General features: G+C 50.1%; 1 protein-coding gene across 12 annotated transcripts in view; it reads left to right on the top strand.

Moving 5' to 3' along the window:
* The window catches only part of TRAK1 (trafficking kinesin protein 1), a 111,386-nt gene that overhangs the window by 80,227 nt on the left and 15,156 nt on the right, over positions 1 to 16,003 (top strand). For 11 of the 12 annotated variants that reach the window (XM_025883662.2, XM_025883620.2, XM_025883639.2 and 8 more), the window contains 7 exons: positions 700 to 778; positions 1,673 to 1,803; positions 2,454 to 2,528; positions 3,230 to 3,367; positions 7,183 to 7,259; positions 8,707 to 8,943; positions 9,963 to 10,279. In XM_025883662.2, the coding sequence (XP_025739447.2) occupies positions 700 to 778; positions 1,673 to 1,803; positions 2,454 to 2,528; positions 3,230 to 3,367; positions 7,183 to 7,259; positions 8,707 to 8,943; positions 9,963 to 10,279 (1,054 nt within the window). Of the gene's footprint in view, positions 1 to 699; positions 779 to 1,672; positions 1,804 to 2,453; positions 2,529 to 3,229; positions 3,368 to 7,182; positions 7,260 to 8,706; positions 8,944 to 9,962; positions 11,658 to 16,003 lie in introns of those variants that run through there. The other variant, XM_025883684.2, reaches the window with a different exon arrangement.

Below are 16,003 nucleotides of genomic sequence, written 5' to 3'. Positions count from 1 at the left end.
GGGAATCTGATCCCAGCTACAAATTCCACCTCAGTTTTCGGGAGTGTTGTCTCTCCCTGGGGCCAGGGCCCGAGGGCTCAGAGATACCTGCTCTCCACCTGGGATAGTTTCTTCAGACCTTTGGATCTCTGTTTTCTCACCTTGTCAGCTTGGGAGCATGGCTATCCAGAGTCCTGGGATAGCTCTTGGGTCTCTGAATTTTAATGCTTTTGTATCATACCTTGTTTTTACTAAGCTGAATACAGTAGATCTAACTCCCAACTTAGATCTCATAGGACAATGCCTTGCATAAAGCAGGTACATGATAAGTGTCAGCCATTCTTGTGGTCAGCCTTAAATGGTAGGCAGAGCTGAGTCCTAGACACTGTTCGGGTCCAAAGGGGTCCCTGTCTATGACCCGGGACAGATGCAAATGAATAGACACCAGGGGTGGCGCTTTGTAGAGTGCATATCGCTTTATGTAGCGCCCTCTGGTGGTACGCCTTTTTCAGCTCTTCAGCTTTGAGGATCCGAGATTCCTTAACTAAGCAGGGCATTCTGATGGACTTTCTGTATTGGAGGGTGTCCTGGATGGCAGGTGGGGAGAGGGTGAAGGGCAGCTTCCCAGACCCGGGTTAGTCCTTGCTCCGTGCCCCAGCTTTGCCCACCCCACCGGTCCAGGTGTGAATGTGGGGCCTCTGACCTGAGCCTTGTCCACAGGCCTGCCAGCTGAAGACGGAGACCATCACCTACGAAGAGAAGGAACAGCAGCTGGTCAACGACTGCGTGAAGGAGCTGAGTATGGCCTGATTCTCTTGCTCCATCCCTACCCATTGTTTTTACTTTCTGCAGCTGCCATCATTGTGATGAGATACCCACCCCCACCCCCCGATCTTGTGGGGCACCCTTCACTCTGATGCATGAGAAATTGGGTGCTAGGTTGTCAGCCATACACTGTCCTAATTTCTCACTGAGACGGATATTTAATTTTGATTCCAGCTTTCTACTGTATTACTGGAGTTATGTGAAGTCTAAGCTAAGCCCAGTTAGAGTTCCCCTGTCAATATGCAAACACTAATCAATTATGGTTTCTCATAATGGATGTGTGCAAGGTGAGGCCAGAGTTCTCCGCTTTGCAAACAAGTACTTTCCCCACCCTCTCCATTGTAAGTTTAACAAGTTAAGACGAAAGGGCAAACAGTATTTTGAATTTCAGCAAAATGCTCAATAAGTGAAACACACCCTGTGTTCCAGTATAGTAAAATGAGTTATGACTCTGAATATGGGTTGGAAACATCCAAAGGAATTATAGTGTGCGGGCACAGTTCCTTCTAGAACAGGGTGCAGCAGAGGTTCCTGTTAATGATGTGGATCCGTTCATGCATGAATGTGGGGATTCGGGCAGATGCACCTTTGTGTGGTGTGGCATTTCCCAGCTGACCCCCAAAGCCTTCCTGACTTCCTCTGGGGAGGGAGGCAGCTTTGGTCAGCGGGGTTGGGTCCCCACTCCAGGCCCCCCACCTCCTTCTCATGATAGACTGAGCCCATATGGGAAAATGGGCACCGTTCCTTCTTCACTGCCCTCTCCACTCGTCCCCCTGTCTGGTAACAAAGATGCTTTTGCTTGTGCACATCACAAAGAAACCATTCTCTCTGGGTCAGACTTCCTCTTGTTGTCATTTCTTGGTTAAAGGGGATGCCAACGTGCAGATCGCCAGTATCTCAGAGGAGCTGGCTAAGAAGACCGAGGATGCTGCCCGCCAGCAAGAGGAGATCACACACCTGCTGTCGCAGATAGTTGACTTGCAGAAGAAGGCAAAAGCTGTGAGGCTTCTGTTTCTCTGGATGCTGCAAATGGCATTTGCCCCCGAAGACCATGTCCTTTGGTTTCATAGTTTAGGAGTTTGTGCTGCCCCTTTGGGGAAAAGGCTTATTAGCAAATTCAATAGAATAAAGCTAGTCACCCTGAACTGGGGAGGGCATCATATAACCACTTACCTCCTAAAAATAATCCGCACATTAATAGAATTTGTTAAGAAAGGTGCTGCAGAGATGGAGTCCTGGAATTTCACTTGTGAATTTTCTAGTCTAGGACTTGTTTTTACACAGAGCACCTGGTGTTCCTATAGCAGAATAATATCTCCTTTAGATTTGAGATGAAGCAGCTGCAAGACAGCAACAAAACAAACACAGTTTAGTTTCCCATGTCAGGCCTTTGCTAGCAGCGTGAGGTGAAGCGCGTCTTGGGAGGGGCTGTGCCTACGGAGGCGGACGTAGGGTGAGCCGTACAGAGTGAACACGGATGTAGGAAAGGCTGCCTTCAAAATTACAGAAAAGGTGAAATGTTACTCTGGCTTAAAAGTCTCACTGTAGAAATGTGATAGGATTGGAACAGATCAGGTAATAAGAGGAAACCGGTTAGACGTTTCCAGGTATCTTAAAGGAGGAGCTGATGGGCCTTTGCCCTGTTGCAGTGCGCGGTGGAAAATGAAGAGCTGGTCCAGCACCTGGGGGCTGCTAAGGATGCCCAGCGGCAGCTCACGGCCGAGGTGAGCGGCTCTCCCCCCTTTCCCCAGGCCCATCCCACTTAGGGTGACCAGCCTCCCTCTGATGGGCCGCGGGTCGTGTCCACCTCACTAGCTGCTTTTATTCTGAATCGAAAGCGTTCTTACCGGTAAATTCCCGCTGACGCTGTCGCGGCTGGCGAGCGCCCGGGGGGCAGGGCCCTGCACAGCCCGCTCCTGCTAAATGTCCCATGAGGGCAACGGCACGGAGCTCACCACGGAAGGAGCCCACTCACAGATGTGTCTAGAAATGAGGGTGTGACAATTCACTCTCCCATTCGTGGAAAGTTGGCTTTTTTTTTTTTTTAAACACTTTTTTACTTGAATATCATTGGCACGAGGTTCCATGAGTGTTAGGGGTACAACATAGTGATTGGACATCTCTGTACATCATGCTATGCTCACCAAACTGTCGCCCCATCTGTCACCACACAACCCGGTTACCGTACTGCTGACTCGAGTCCCCGCACTGTGCCGTTCATCCCCATGACTTAGGCATCCTGTAACTGGAAGCCTGGGATCTCGGTTGCACGTTAGAACTTGGGAGGTTTCTGAGGCTAGAAGCACGCCCCAGGTGGAAGCCGAACTGAGCCTCGAGGGCCCTTTGGTGTCGGGCCTGGAGGCACAGGGCAGTCCCGTCCCCCCCTACACCCCCCTGACCGTGCGTTACTTTCTGGTGTGTGCAGCTGCGAGAGCTGGAGGACAAGTACGCAGAGTGCATGGAGATGCTTCACGAGGCGCAGGAGGAGCTCAAGAACCTCCGGAACAAGACCATGCCCAATACTGCATCGCGGCGCTACCACTCGCTCGGCCTGTTCCCCATGGTGAGCGCCCGCCTGCTCTGTGCCCCTGCTCCCCACCAGCCTGCCCGGCCACAAGGGGGGCCCCTGGCAGGGAGGCGGGGTCTGGCGCCGAGACTTGGTGGATGGGCTTCTTGTCCTGCAGCTTAGCTCTAGATCTGTGTCAGGGGCTCACGTGCCCAGCTCCTGGCCCCTTGACAACATGAGGTCGACTGACTCTTCCTTTGCCATTCCTCTGACTCAGTCCTTTTTTTCCTCCTCATGTCCTTAATTGGTATATTTCGTAAGAACCTCAGATATTTGGGAGATGTTATTCACACATTGTTATTTTTCTAACCTTATTAGAGTATGAGCTATTTTGGCCTCACCATGCATTCTAGAATTCTTAAGTTGCCCATACAGTTCTGCTGGTTCTTTCTAGGCTTACTGATCATCCTCTTGGGGGCTTTCAGTGTCTGTGATCTGAAAAATCTCCCTCTCTAGCTGGAGCAGCATTTCCATTTCTACAAAATGATTTCCCCACAATCTTACTTCATAGCTCTGAAGGCCTGATCTGTTTCATGCTTGGGCTTTAAGGAGACATGATTGAGAAGGGGTTTTCCAGGTTAGCCCCTCCCTGCTGGGGTTCGGCAGCACAGGGCAGGCCTCCTCTGCTGGTCTTTTCCCTGAGACGTTTGGTGAGCTTCCTCACTGTACCTTCTTCTGTCAGACTAAAGCCCCTCAAAGGCGGGGGCCGTGTCTTATTTGCTCCTTTCTTCCTTCCCTCTGTAATACTCTTCTCTCTGCTCAGTGCTTGTTATGTTTCACAATGGTACATGCTTAGTAGGTACTAGATTTGGATGGGTGGACAGACAGACCAAAGAACAAATGACCAAGAACTTTTATATTCAGGCTCTGTTTCTGTGGTTTGATGAAATACCAAATTCTCTTTGAGGAGACAAGAACTTTTGAGAGAAACACTCCCAATGAGATACAAGTGGATAGCGGCTACAATGTTTATGACACTCAGTCCTTTGGAATTTGGCCTTTACTTGGGGCTCTTTCCCTTCACACTGTCTGGCCCACTTTTCCTAAATCACAATCTCATTTTATATATAAAAATCAGGCTAGAACTCTCTCTCTCTCTCTCTCTCTCTCAGCTTGATTGAAACCTAATGAAACCACAACGAAAGATACATAAACATAGCTTTCTAGGGAGCAGATTGGTGATCCAGTGTGTCCAGAAATCCAAGTAAAGGCAGCAAAGAACATTCGGTGCCCCCGATTCCTCCATCGAGAGCCGATGACACTTAGCTCACAGACTGGCCTATGTAGTGATATATGCTCCCTGCCTCAATTTCCCTCCTTCCTGGCTTCCCACCTTGGCGCAGTGGCCTCCTGGGGGCACCTTATCTCCCATGCACTTAGGATGCACTCCACTGCATTCCCCATGCTCAGAAACAGACCTGTTTTAAAACAAAGCCATGACATAGAAAAGTCAAACTGAAAATTGGCATTTGGGCATCTTCAGAGATTCTCAGCTATTGTATTTGCTGAAATGGAGCTTTCGCTTGCCTTTTCCTGTAGCTGTTGGCACAGCTCACTTTTTGAAGGTGGCTATTTTTAAAGTGCGCGATGTATTAAAGGTATTTGCGGCACTGAGTGGTGCTGTGCCCGTGTTTCTGGAGCAGAACGCCCCAATCTGAGTCAAATGGTGGGTAGCAGTTTCTGCCCGAGGAGCACGTTGCCAGCTCTCTTGTCTGTGGCAGGAGCTCCTAATCGGGGATCCCCAGACAGGACTCAGGGGACCTGTGAACTTGAGGGAGGGTCACGTCTTTTATCTTAGTCCCTAATTGTATACAGTGCTTCCTGCTCATACGAAGGTGGGCAACAAGCCACAGTGATATTAGCACCCCGGTGACTTGGTCACCAGTTGAGATCACATCCGCTCTCCGTTGTAAGATGTCTCCAAATCCTTTTTGTGCTAAGGCCCACTTCAAGGTGGCAGTCATTACCAGGACCAAAGCCAGATCCTGTGTGTTACCGTACCACGATTGTTGTTATTAATAGTCTAGTGACTAGTTCAATATATCAGGCTTCCTTTTTGTCCTAATTATTTTGTTCACTTAAAGATACTATTCTGAGAAGGGGTCCATGGCTTCCCCAGACTGCTAGGGGGCTCAGGGCCAAGAAAAAGTCACAGAGCCAGCTTGCTCTCTCCTCCAGGCACAGCCTTGAAGTTAGTAGTTTGGTATGTCGTCTCTCTTAAGTTGTGTGAAGGTCCTTTCCTCGTGCAGAACTCTGAATGTAAACTATATGGTGAATTACAGTAGTAAGAAGTAAAGCGGTGGGGCGCCTGGGTGGCTCAGTCGGTTAAGTGTCTGCCTTCTGCTCAGGTCATGATCCCAGGGTCCTGGGATCGATCCCTGCATCAGACTCCCTGCTCAGCGGGGAGCCTGCTTCTCCCTCTCCCTCTGCCCCTCCCCCTCCTTGTGCTCTCTTGCTATCTCAGTTTCTCTCTCTCTTGCTCAAATAAATAAATAAAATCTTTAAAAAAAAGGAAGAAAAGTAAACTGACTAAAAAAGCTCACTCAGGGAAGCCCTTTACAACATGGGTTATGTTGAATGACAATCTGTACATAATTACTAAATGAAGTTGCATATTTATAAATAATAGTTGAAAACAAGCCCATTAGCCCCTTTATGGACCCAGCTTCTTGCTACCTCCTGTCAAGTCTCCCCACTTGGTTCCAGCTTCTAGCCTGGAGCATTGCTCCCTGACTGTGGGGCTGTGGAGGTGGGCGCTCTGGAGTTCCCATGCTCTGTCTGCTGGGAATCCAGTGGCCACAAGTGGCTATGTGAATTTAAATCTGTTAAAATTAGTACAGCGAATTTAGGTTCTCAGTCATACTGGCCATGTTTCAGGTGCCCAATAGCCACCTGCGGCCTGTGGCTCCCACAGTGGACAGTGCAGAAAGAACATTCCTGATCATCACAGGGAGTCTTCAGTTAGCACAGTAAGCCCTTCCCTTCAGGCTGTCATAGGTGGTGTCCTCCTCTGAGGCCCCAGCAGGTGCTTTTCTGCACACACCTGGTCCTCCTGTTGGCACCGACCTGTGCCAGTGTGTGGGATTGCTTGTTAGGCTCTACCTCAGAGGGTGAGGAATGGTGGGTCATTTGGGGAGGAGGGGGCGCTCATCAGGGAGTCTGTATCGGTGAGTCTCAGCTGGGGGCCTGGCCATCTGGGAAGGGAGAAGTCATCCGTGACCAGCCTTGCCCTGACCCACAAAATCCACAACCTAACTAGAGAAAGATCTAAGTGAACTAACTGTTCAGGGAACTCGCAGGGACTTCATGTGTTTGGTGTCTTTCTTTGGGGAGGAATGAAGGATTAGTAGTGGAAACGAGGTATGAACTGGTCATTAAAGGTGGGCAGGCGATGGGTCGTTGGTGGGGAGAGGAGCTCTCCTTGCAGGGGAAGCGGGCGGCACCAGAACAGAGGCTCAGATGACAGTGCTCACAACTCAGGTCCCCTCCTCCACAAATTCCCCGCCTCTCCTTGCGGGCAGAGTCACAGCTCTGTGGTGTGGCCAAGGGAACATGGGGTTTGCTCTCAGACCCGCATCTGCAGGGGAGTATAGGGGCTGTACACTCAGTGCCCACTGGGGATTGCTCCATTGAGAACCCGCCATGGGGATTGCTCAGTCGGGTTCCCCCGGTGATGAATGCTGGAAGCCTAGTGGCATGGGTGGTTTGCAGGCTCTGAGACCTCAGTTGATGCTCCTATGGCTAGCCAGCCATGAGCCTCTTCTAGAGACTTGAGTTGCTGCTCACTCAGTGTGTTTTCTGGCTTTTCTCAGGACTCCTTGGCAGCAGAGATTGAGGGAACGATGCGCAAGGAGCTGCAGTTGGAAGAACCTGAGTCTCCAGATATCGCGTACGGCCTGGTTCTAAGCTTCCCAGAGACTGCTCATGCCCTGTGGTCATCAAAACTAGCAGTGTTTGGGCTTCAGACACCAACAGTGATCACGGTGGTCCTTCCACAGATTTGGGTTCAGATTAAGGGAGATAAGAGCACACAGCCAATAATATCCCCCAGGTCCTCTTCCTGAGTTTTAAAGCTATATTATTAACTTACAGGAAGTTGAGTAAGGAGAGCTGTTTCCCATCTCTGTTAATACAGGCCCTGTCTTGATACCACCACTTGGTTTTATCTTTCCTTTCAGTGAAAAACAGTACTTAAAAAACGTTTACTATCTGTTAGAAAAAGCAAAATAGGATGCAGTAGAAGATACAGAGGGCTCTTTGAGGGGTGCACGCAAGGCTTCTGCTTCCTTTCTGGATACGTTTATGGATATTGGCCTCTACCAACTCTCTTCCTAACATGAGACCTTGTGCTAGGCCTGCCCCGAGTTTCTAAGGAACGTGTGGCTCCAATTTCACTGTGTATTTTCTGTACCCAAAGCCCACAGCCAGAACTGAAATGGGATCCTGGGTGTGACCAGAGTCCCCGAGCCTCAGTGCGTGTGTGAAGCCCTATGCACCCCAGAAGAACATGGCTGTTATAGCAACGTGCCTACCTTTGTCTCCTGAAAAAGGAACAAATGAGGGGATGCCTGGGAGGCTCAGTTGGTTAAGCGTCCGACTCTTGATTTCAGCTCAGGTCATGATCTCAGGGTCGTGAGATCGAGCCCCATGTTGGGCTCTGCACTGGGCATGGAGCCTGCTCGGGATTCTCTCTCTTTCTCTCCTTCTCCCTCTGCCTCTGCTCGTGTGCGCTCCCTCTCTCTCTCTATGTCTCTCTTCCTCTTAAAAAAAAAAAAAAAAAAAGAACAAATGAGCATCAAAGGGAAGTTCCACTCTTAGAAATAGCAATTTTTAAAAAAGATTCCTGTGGTATTTATCATCTCATTACTGAAGTGTAAGACTTTGTCTTGCTTTTTTATATATATATGAACAGTCAACAAATACTCATTCTACAGATACTTATGGAGCCCTGTTATGTGCTGAGCAGGGAACACTGCCCTCTTGGACTTTGCATTCTAGTGACCATCGTGAAAGAGGAAAAGTAGCCGGGAGACCAAAGCCCTACTTAAGTATTTGTATTTGTGGGTCAAGCCTCAGGGAGAGAAAAGCAGTATCATCTTGCTAGCTTCACCTGTAGGACACAACCACGAATTAGGGCCCGGAATTCAGTGGGCATTGAGTCTCTTGAGTTTCAGCCAGCACATGGAAGGCAGGGGATGGCAGGTTGCCTGGGGGCTCGCGTGGGCCAGTAGCCTTTTGGCTCCTTGGATGGTCGTTTCTGGAGGGCCGAACTCCACGGTCATTCCTGCATTTGTTTATTCATGGATGTTGTGCATTCCCTCCCCTCCTCCCCCCAGTCACCAGAAGCGAGTCTTTGAGACGGTGAGAAACATCAACCAGGTCGTCAAGCAGAGGTCTCTGACCCCATCCCCCATGAACATCCCCGGCTCCAACCAGTCCTCAGCCGTGAACTCCCTCCTGTCCAGCTGTGTCAGCACCCCCCGGTCCAGCTTCTATGGCAGTGACGTTGGCAACGTCGTCCTGGACAACAAGACCAACAGCATCATCCTGGAAGCAGAGTCAGCTGACCTGGGGTGAGCCAGCTGGGAGTTTGTAATCTTTGGGTTTGGGAGACAGGTAGTGTGGATCGAGGATAGGTTCGGACATCAGAAGAGGGGGGCTGACAAAGAATCGCCTGAAAAGCATAGACCTTTCGGTCTGTCATCTGTTTTGCTAGCCCTCTGAGTTTACACTCATTCTTGATTCTGCTATTTTCACCAGTGTAAGGAGGTATGATAGGAAGTCTGCTTTTCCGTCAAATGGTGAAGGGGAGGATGAATGAGTATTTTTTCTGTGATTAATCTTCACTGTTGGGCTACAGAATAGACATTCGTTTCAGGGACCCCTCTGTAGCTTGGGTGTTTGAAAGGCTGAGGAGGACTCAGGCTCTGTCTTGTGACCAGAATCTAGTTTGCTGCTAAAGATGGGGTGCAGGGCCCCCTGCAGGTGCACATCACACCTCCTGTCCCTGCAGTGGGGCCTCCTCAGCAGGGGGGGGGGGCAGTCCCTCTTTGTCCTGAAGCCCTCCACACATGCACACACACACACACGACATCAGCTGTGTTGTACAGCTTTTTTCTGTGACAATGAAATTGGTTCTTCTGACGGACTGGGTCAGAGGGGAAACAGCTTGATCAGAACAGCTCTTTCAATTCAAGAGGAAAGAGAAATGCCTCTTGAGCCAGTGGCCCTTCTGGTAACTACGACCTGCAGCCTGAAGAAGTCGTCTTCCTGAGGGCTCAGGAGGGAGATGTTGCTAGGAACGGATTTTTTTACATAGTATGTGCCAATTTTCTTTGCACCTTAGTGCTCTCCCCGCTACCCAGCAAGACACCCACCAGAGGAACTAGTTCTCCTGGGCAGGCATTTACCTCCCCATTTTTGCCTAAATTTCTGCTGCTTGCCTTGTTGGCTTCCCTAGCAAAAATCCTGCGGCCACCAGGAAACATGACCACCCATGGCCACCTAGCAGTAAGGCCTCCCTCGCACCGTGCACCCTGCACTGCGCCCGCTGCAGGGTGCGCCACGCTCAGCCCCATCTCCCTCCTCGCAGGAACGCTGAGCGGAGCAAGAAGCCCGGGACGCCGGGCACCCCGGGCTCCCACGACCTGGAGACGGCGCTGCGGCGGCTGTCCCTCCGCCGGGAGAACTACCTGTCGGAGCGGAGGTTCTTCGAGGAGGAGCAGGAGCGGAAGCTTAGGGAGCTGGCGGAGAAGGGCGAGCTGCTCAGCGGCTCCCTCACGCCCACGGAGAGCATCATGTCCCTCGGCACCCATTCGCGCTTCTCCGAGTTCACCGGCTTCTCGGGCATGTCCTTCAGCAGCCGCTCCTACCTGCCCGAGAAACTCCAGATCGTGAAGCCTCTGGAAGGTGATCCCCAGGGGCCTCGGCCCCTCTCGGCCCTCCTCGGCGACCGCCTGTGGTCCCTGATCCACCACCAGCAAGCGGGCAGCCTCTGTCACACCTACTCCTTTTTCTTCCGAGACAGCCTCCCGCGCTGCTGGTTTGAGTTCCTCTGACGGTGGCGCCCAGCCTGGGCTTCCGTCTCCCGGGGCAGGTGTGGGAGTGTGCACGCAGGCCGACTCTCACCTCGGCCAGCTAGGCCAAAGGAAAGGAACGAGCGCCTTCACGCCAGTTCCCTGGTTCTCTTTCTTGTGCATCTAGAACCTTAGAAGTCAGCGTCTTTTTGAGAGGCAGAGGTACTGCTACCGTACTAGAAAGTTAATTAGGTCATGCCTGGGGTCTGAGAAGCGCAGGGAATTATTGCTGTCACCTCTCAGAAACGTTGGTGTCAGGGAGGGGTGCAGAGCACATGCTAGAAGTTGTTTTTTTCAGGAACCACCTGAAAGCCATCTGCAGTTCATGGGCTCACATGTTTTGCTTCGATCTTCCAGTAAAGAGAGTGCGGCTTTCTTCCAGTGCCCTGGGTTCTGAGCAAGATGCCCAGACCTCTACGGTCTGGGGACTGGGAAGGGGGTGGTCGTGGAGGCGAATGAGTTCTGTACCTCCTCAAGCCTGCCTTTCCCAGGGGTAATTTCCTTTTTAGTGCCAGGACACCCCAGATGGTTCAACTCCTGGAAAAATTCTTTTCTGTTTTTTGCTTTTTCTTCCAGGCATTATAAAATGTCTTCCTTTTACTTACCCACTTACCCTGTCAAGAGCCACCGAGGGTTTGTATTTTTCACTTTTGACTCCTTTAGTTTGGAAACCCATGTGAGTTTGAGAAGGTATTTTAGAATTCTGTATTACATTTCTGGTGCAAAGTCAAATCAGAATTTCTGTAATGCTGTATTTCCTGTGTTAGACCTATATTCTTAAGGAGTCATTGTAGACATATATTCTCAGTTACTTGTTCCCGCAATTTAATACCACAAATACACTGTTGATGGGTCATAGCTTTGCTCTCTGCCTAAAAAGAGTAGGATTCTTTTTACCCCAGAAGAACCTGTTTTCAACCCTTTGGGGGCAGTATTATCCCTGTTGAGAATGTGTGGTGTAAAATGAGGGTGTGCTTGTTAAAGACCCAAGACATGCTGGGTCCCGTAGCCTCCAGAGGAAGGAAGAGGGTGGGCTGACGTTCTTTCTTCATGATTATTTTTTAATTGTATTAATTTAGGCCCTTATTAGATTTCAGAAAAGGGATGGCTCGTTCTTTTTTTAATTGTTTATTCAGTTGTGAGCTTGGTGATTGTTTCCTGATCCATAATTATGTCTGTTTTTCTTTCAATAAAATCTTCCATTTCTGCAATTTTACTTTCTGCCTTTCTTTTCTTTTTTTCTCCTTTGTCTCTTCAAGCTCATTGGAATTTATCATCTCTATTTCGTCTGATTTCTGTATTTGACTTTGTGTTCCATTAGATCATCTAAGAATATGTCTTTGGATTCATTTTCCAAGCATATTACAGGAAGAGATTTTTAAAAATTTATTTCAACCAATTCGTCTTTTTTTCTTTTAATCTAATGACTTAGCAATATTTTTTGTGTTAATAGAATAAGAGGAAATCCCATGAGATTTGCTAGATCAGTTTCATCTAAACTATCCTGCTCACCGGGAAGCTAAATCACCACCGTTAAGAAGTCATGTCATATCACTATGGACTGTGATGCATCCTCATGATAGAGATCCCTCGCCTCCATTTTGTAGTTCTCTGACTTCTCAGCAATTTCAGATACAACCAATATTTTCTTTCTTCCTTACCTCCACAATTTTTTTGTTTATTACTTTGTTTAATTTGACAAGATGGAGTGCTGACACAGAAGTCTGCCTGACACTGGATTCAGTGCAGCTCAAACTGTGGCAGTAGATAAGTTACCCTTTTGAGCCCCGTTTCCCTTACTTGTGAGGTAAGGCTTACACCTGCCACACAAAATTGTGAGGAGTAAATGTGATTATGCCTGGTACCTAATAGGTGCTAATTAAAACTTAGGTTCCCCGCACTTGCCCTGTTCCAGCAGCTCAGGTCTAAAGGGTGGCCTTGCCAGTGTTGAGAACCTGAACCAGCATTGTGCTGGGGCCATGTTCTTATATCATCCTTTTCCATTGGCCCCTTAGAAGCTAATAGGATTCCCTTGATCTTCAGTGGCTCAGGCAAATGTACCTGGGGTGAGGTTTCTGGAGAGTGTTGGCTGGGATCATAGCAGATAGCCAATCTGGGTCTTCGTCTGTGTCTCCCTTACCTATTTAATGCATCTTGGGATCTGCTTATTGGTGTCAGCCAAAATAGCTGGGCTTGGTGTTTAAGAAGATTAGCACTCTTGTCTCTTCATCTTACCTTAGGAGTTTTAAGCAGGCCAAGAGCAAACAAAACTTTTCAGACTAGAAGAGAGATGAATCCGGTAATATCCCCCCGCCCCGTGATTAATTAAAACCAAAATGGTATTTCTCAGTAAGTTCATATGTAATTAGGGGAAAGCATATACTTCTCAGCTAAGCTAGACATTGTCCAGCAGGTTAGTTCTAAACTTTTAAGCCCCGGATACTCCTCTGACATAAATGGATTTGGTTTTCTTCTCCTTTGATGATATCACAGCTTTTAGTTAGAACAGTGAGATGTGAAAGGAAAGCAAACAGGGAAAGGCGTGGTAACCATAACTGTTCACTTCTGTCCATGCCCTTGTTTCATAGAGCTTCATCTTGGTGCCAACTAGGAACGCAAAGCTTCCTCTTTCCCTGACCCCAGCCTCATTCTCGCGTGGAGGGGAGGCAGGGGCTGGTAATGGGAGGTAGCGCTTAGTGCAGTGATTCTCTCCTTTTGTACTTGACAAATAAAGGAAGCCAGGCCGGCGGGGTGGGGGTAGGGGGTGGTAGGGTGTAGAGATGGGAAAGAGGCAGCCAAGGCTGAATAAGATGCTGTTCATATTTAATTTTTGATCTGTGCTCCATTTTGTATCAAAGACAGAACCTTAGGCAGCCAGGAGATCCGTAGGATTCCTACGTGGCAGTCCAGGCAGTGGCAGGGGGAGGGAGTGCGGTGTAGGCTGTTTTCCTTGGGTGCTGGACCCGGGAAACCCTCCTGGGGCCTTAGAACCAGTTGGGAACAGAAATGGTCTGAGCCCCACAGCCTGATGTAACTCAATAACAGGGCTGTGGGGGCTTTCACCCATAGTCACTTTTGCAGGACGGAAGACTGCAAAGGTATGGGGATTGTAAAAGCCAGTCGGGTGTGTTACTGGCCTGATTTCTGAGACACACATCCAGGAGGGCCCCTCACTGCTGGCCCAGAGAAGGTGTATATGGTTAAGAGGTTGGACACTGGAGTTTGGACAGCGTGGGTTTGAATCCTAGACCAGCCATTTACGAGCCATGCAACCTCTGGCAAGTTACCTGACCTCCCTGTGCTCAGTTTCCTCACCTGTAAAGTGAGGACAACAGGGTTATCATAATGATTGAGTGACTAAGTGTAGGCCTCTTAGAGGGGTGCCCGATACCTGGTTACTGCTCAGTAAAGGTTGGCTGTCCTACCTGAGTAAGGGATGCCCAAGGCGGGGGTAAAATCCAAGTACCGTGCATCTTTCAGCATAATCTCTCCATTGTAATCTTGGCTCTGCGTGTTCAGGGAAGGCAGATAACCCCATGTACTTCTGTAGCACCTTGAACTCCAAACAGCAAACCCCCTGTAGCCTCGTTTCTCTGTTGGGCCCATGCTCGGGGTGGGGAGAGATGAGGGCAGTCTGCTGAACAGAGGGAGGATGGAGGCCCATGGGACTGGTGTCTGGGCCCAGACCTCCAGCCTCCCTGACTTCTTTCCCAGGGCATGGTAAACACCTCAGCGCCCTTCAGAAGGGTGAGGACCTCTGGCACTTCCGGACATGGTTCTTCACTTGCCAGTGTCTGTCAACTTTCCCTTTCCTCCCCTTCCACAAGTAGAGGTGATGTGGCCACACCGTACGTAGGGATTTGTCATCATCCTCCTAAGACCAGCGTGTGCGTCCCAAGCTGGATGTCACGGTGCCTTGTTAAGTCTTCTCCCCAGTGCAGTGTTTTTGCCAGGAATGTGCCTGGGCATCCAGTGAACACACGAATAGGGAGCTCATTATGGATCACGAATGGTGTTCTCCAGGGGTGGCTTGAGAAATCCCATTGGCCACAGTGTGTGTGCCTGCTGGCTGGCCTTGGACGGCCACCTAGAACTTCTACTGCCCACCATCGATGCTTCTCACTTAGTGTGGGTTCCCGGCTGGAGCACTGAGGTCCTTGCTTGTTTACAGGCCTGCGAACTTTGCAGGGGGGCAGGCGGTGTGAACTCACTCGAGGAGCCAGGCCTTCAGCGCCACCACTACTCAGGGACTTGGGAAAATTGTCTAACTTCAGGGAACCTCAGTCCCCTCATTGGGTGCTTCTGAGCTAGGAGTTGATGTAACACAAGCTGTTACACAGACCCGTTCAATACAGGGTAGCTTAAAAAAAAATGATCCTATGGCACCCCGGCCCCAGGATCCCATGAGCTGGCCTGAGCACGTCTGCCAAGCCCTGGTCGGTTCTGCACGCTGCTGCTTGCACGTGAGCTCCTCCGGATTCTCCAGAGATCCGAGAATAGAGGACCACAGCTCTAGGTCAGGGTTTCTCAGTCTCAGCCCTGCTGACACCTGGGGCCGGATCATTCTGTGGTGAGGGGGCTGCCCTGGGCATCATGGGGTGCAGCACCCCTGACTCTGCCCGCTCGGTGCCATTAGCACTCCCTCTTTCCCCACAGTGGTGACAACCAACAATGTCTCCGTTGGTTTACCAGATGTCCCGTGTGGGGCAGGATCATCCCTGGTTGAGAACCGCGGCTCTAGAAGCATCTGAGCACCTCGTGAGAGAACAGTATGTGATGCTCTTTTGTCGTATGGACCTCTTTATTACTGCATTTCTTTTGCATGTAGAATATTTGCTATTTATATGCAGTAGATTCAGGTGAAGTAGGTTGTACTTGCGCACACTTAAAACTGGGACAGACCTCCAAGTGGGTGTCTGGGGACTTCCCTAAACATGTACTGGCAGCGTGTACAGCGTTTCTCTTTAAAGTGGATGTGAAATTGCCCACTTACAAAATGCCTTCAAGACTCGTTGGCTGGGATTGCCCGGGAAGCTCCTTCCTGGCGGTGTGTTGGGGGCCGCGCACTCACTGGGCACACCAGAGGGTCGGGAGCTCCTGTTGAGGGGGTTCTCTGCATCTCACTCACGTTCCTGGACCGGTCCCTGACCCCAACACCTGCCACCATTTCCTTCTCTCTTCTCTTGACCCTGAGCTGCTGGCTCCTGGCATCCCTGGCTCCCCTCTCCAACAGGGCGGCCCAGAGGGGTTCTTGCCTGCCTGACAGAGGCCGCCCTTGGTAAACCAGCGGTAACCAGGAGGCATTTGTGTGGGAAGGCCCCTGCTTTCCCACGCCTGAGAACTGCTCTCAAAGTCTCTCTCTTAAGTGTAGGGTAGGCATTTGTGTGGCTAACTAATTCATCTGTAGATTGGGGACAGACGCCCAGCCTCACGGGCTGTCATCCCTGGGCCATGTGAGGTGTGAGAAGTGTCCTGAAGGGAAGAAAGGGTTGCTCTGGCAAATGGACTGGGCAGAATCCCAGGACACAGCAACAGACTGAAGGTTCTGAGGTGTCCC

The sequence above is a fragment of the Callorhinus ursinus genome, unplaced genomic scaffold, assembly GCF_003265705.2.
Source record: "Callorhinus ursinus isolate GAN/ISIS: 27379988/994484 unplaced genomic scaffold, GSC_fseal_2.0 scaffold1, whole genome shotgun sequence".
NCBI classification, from domain to species: domain Eukaryota; kingdom Metazoa; phylum Chordata; class Mammalia; order Carnivora; family Otariidae; genus Callorhinus; species Callorhinus ursinus.
The sequence above is the reverse complement of the archived record's forward strand: the minus strand, read 5'-3'. Positions and strand labels throughout refer to the sequence as shown.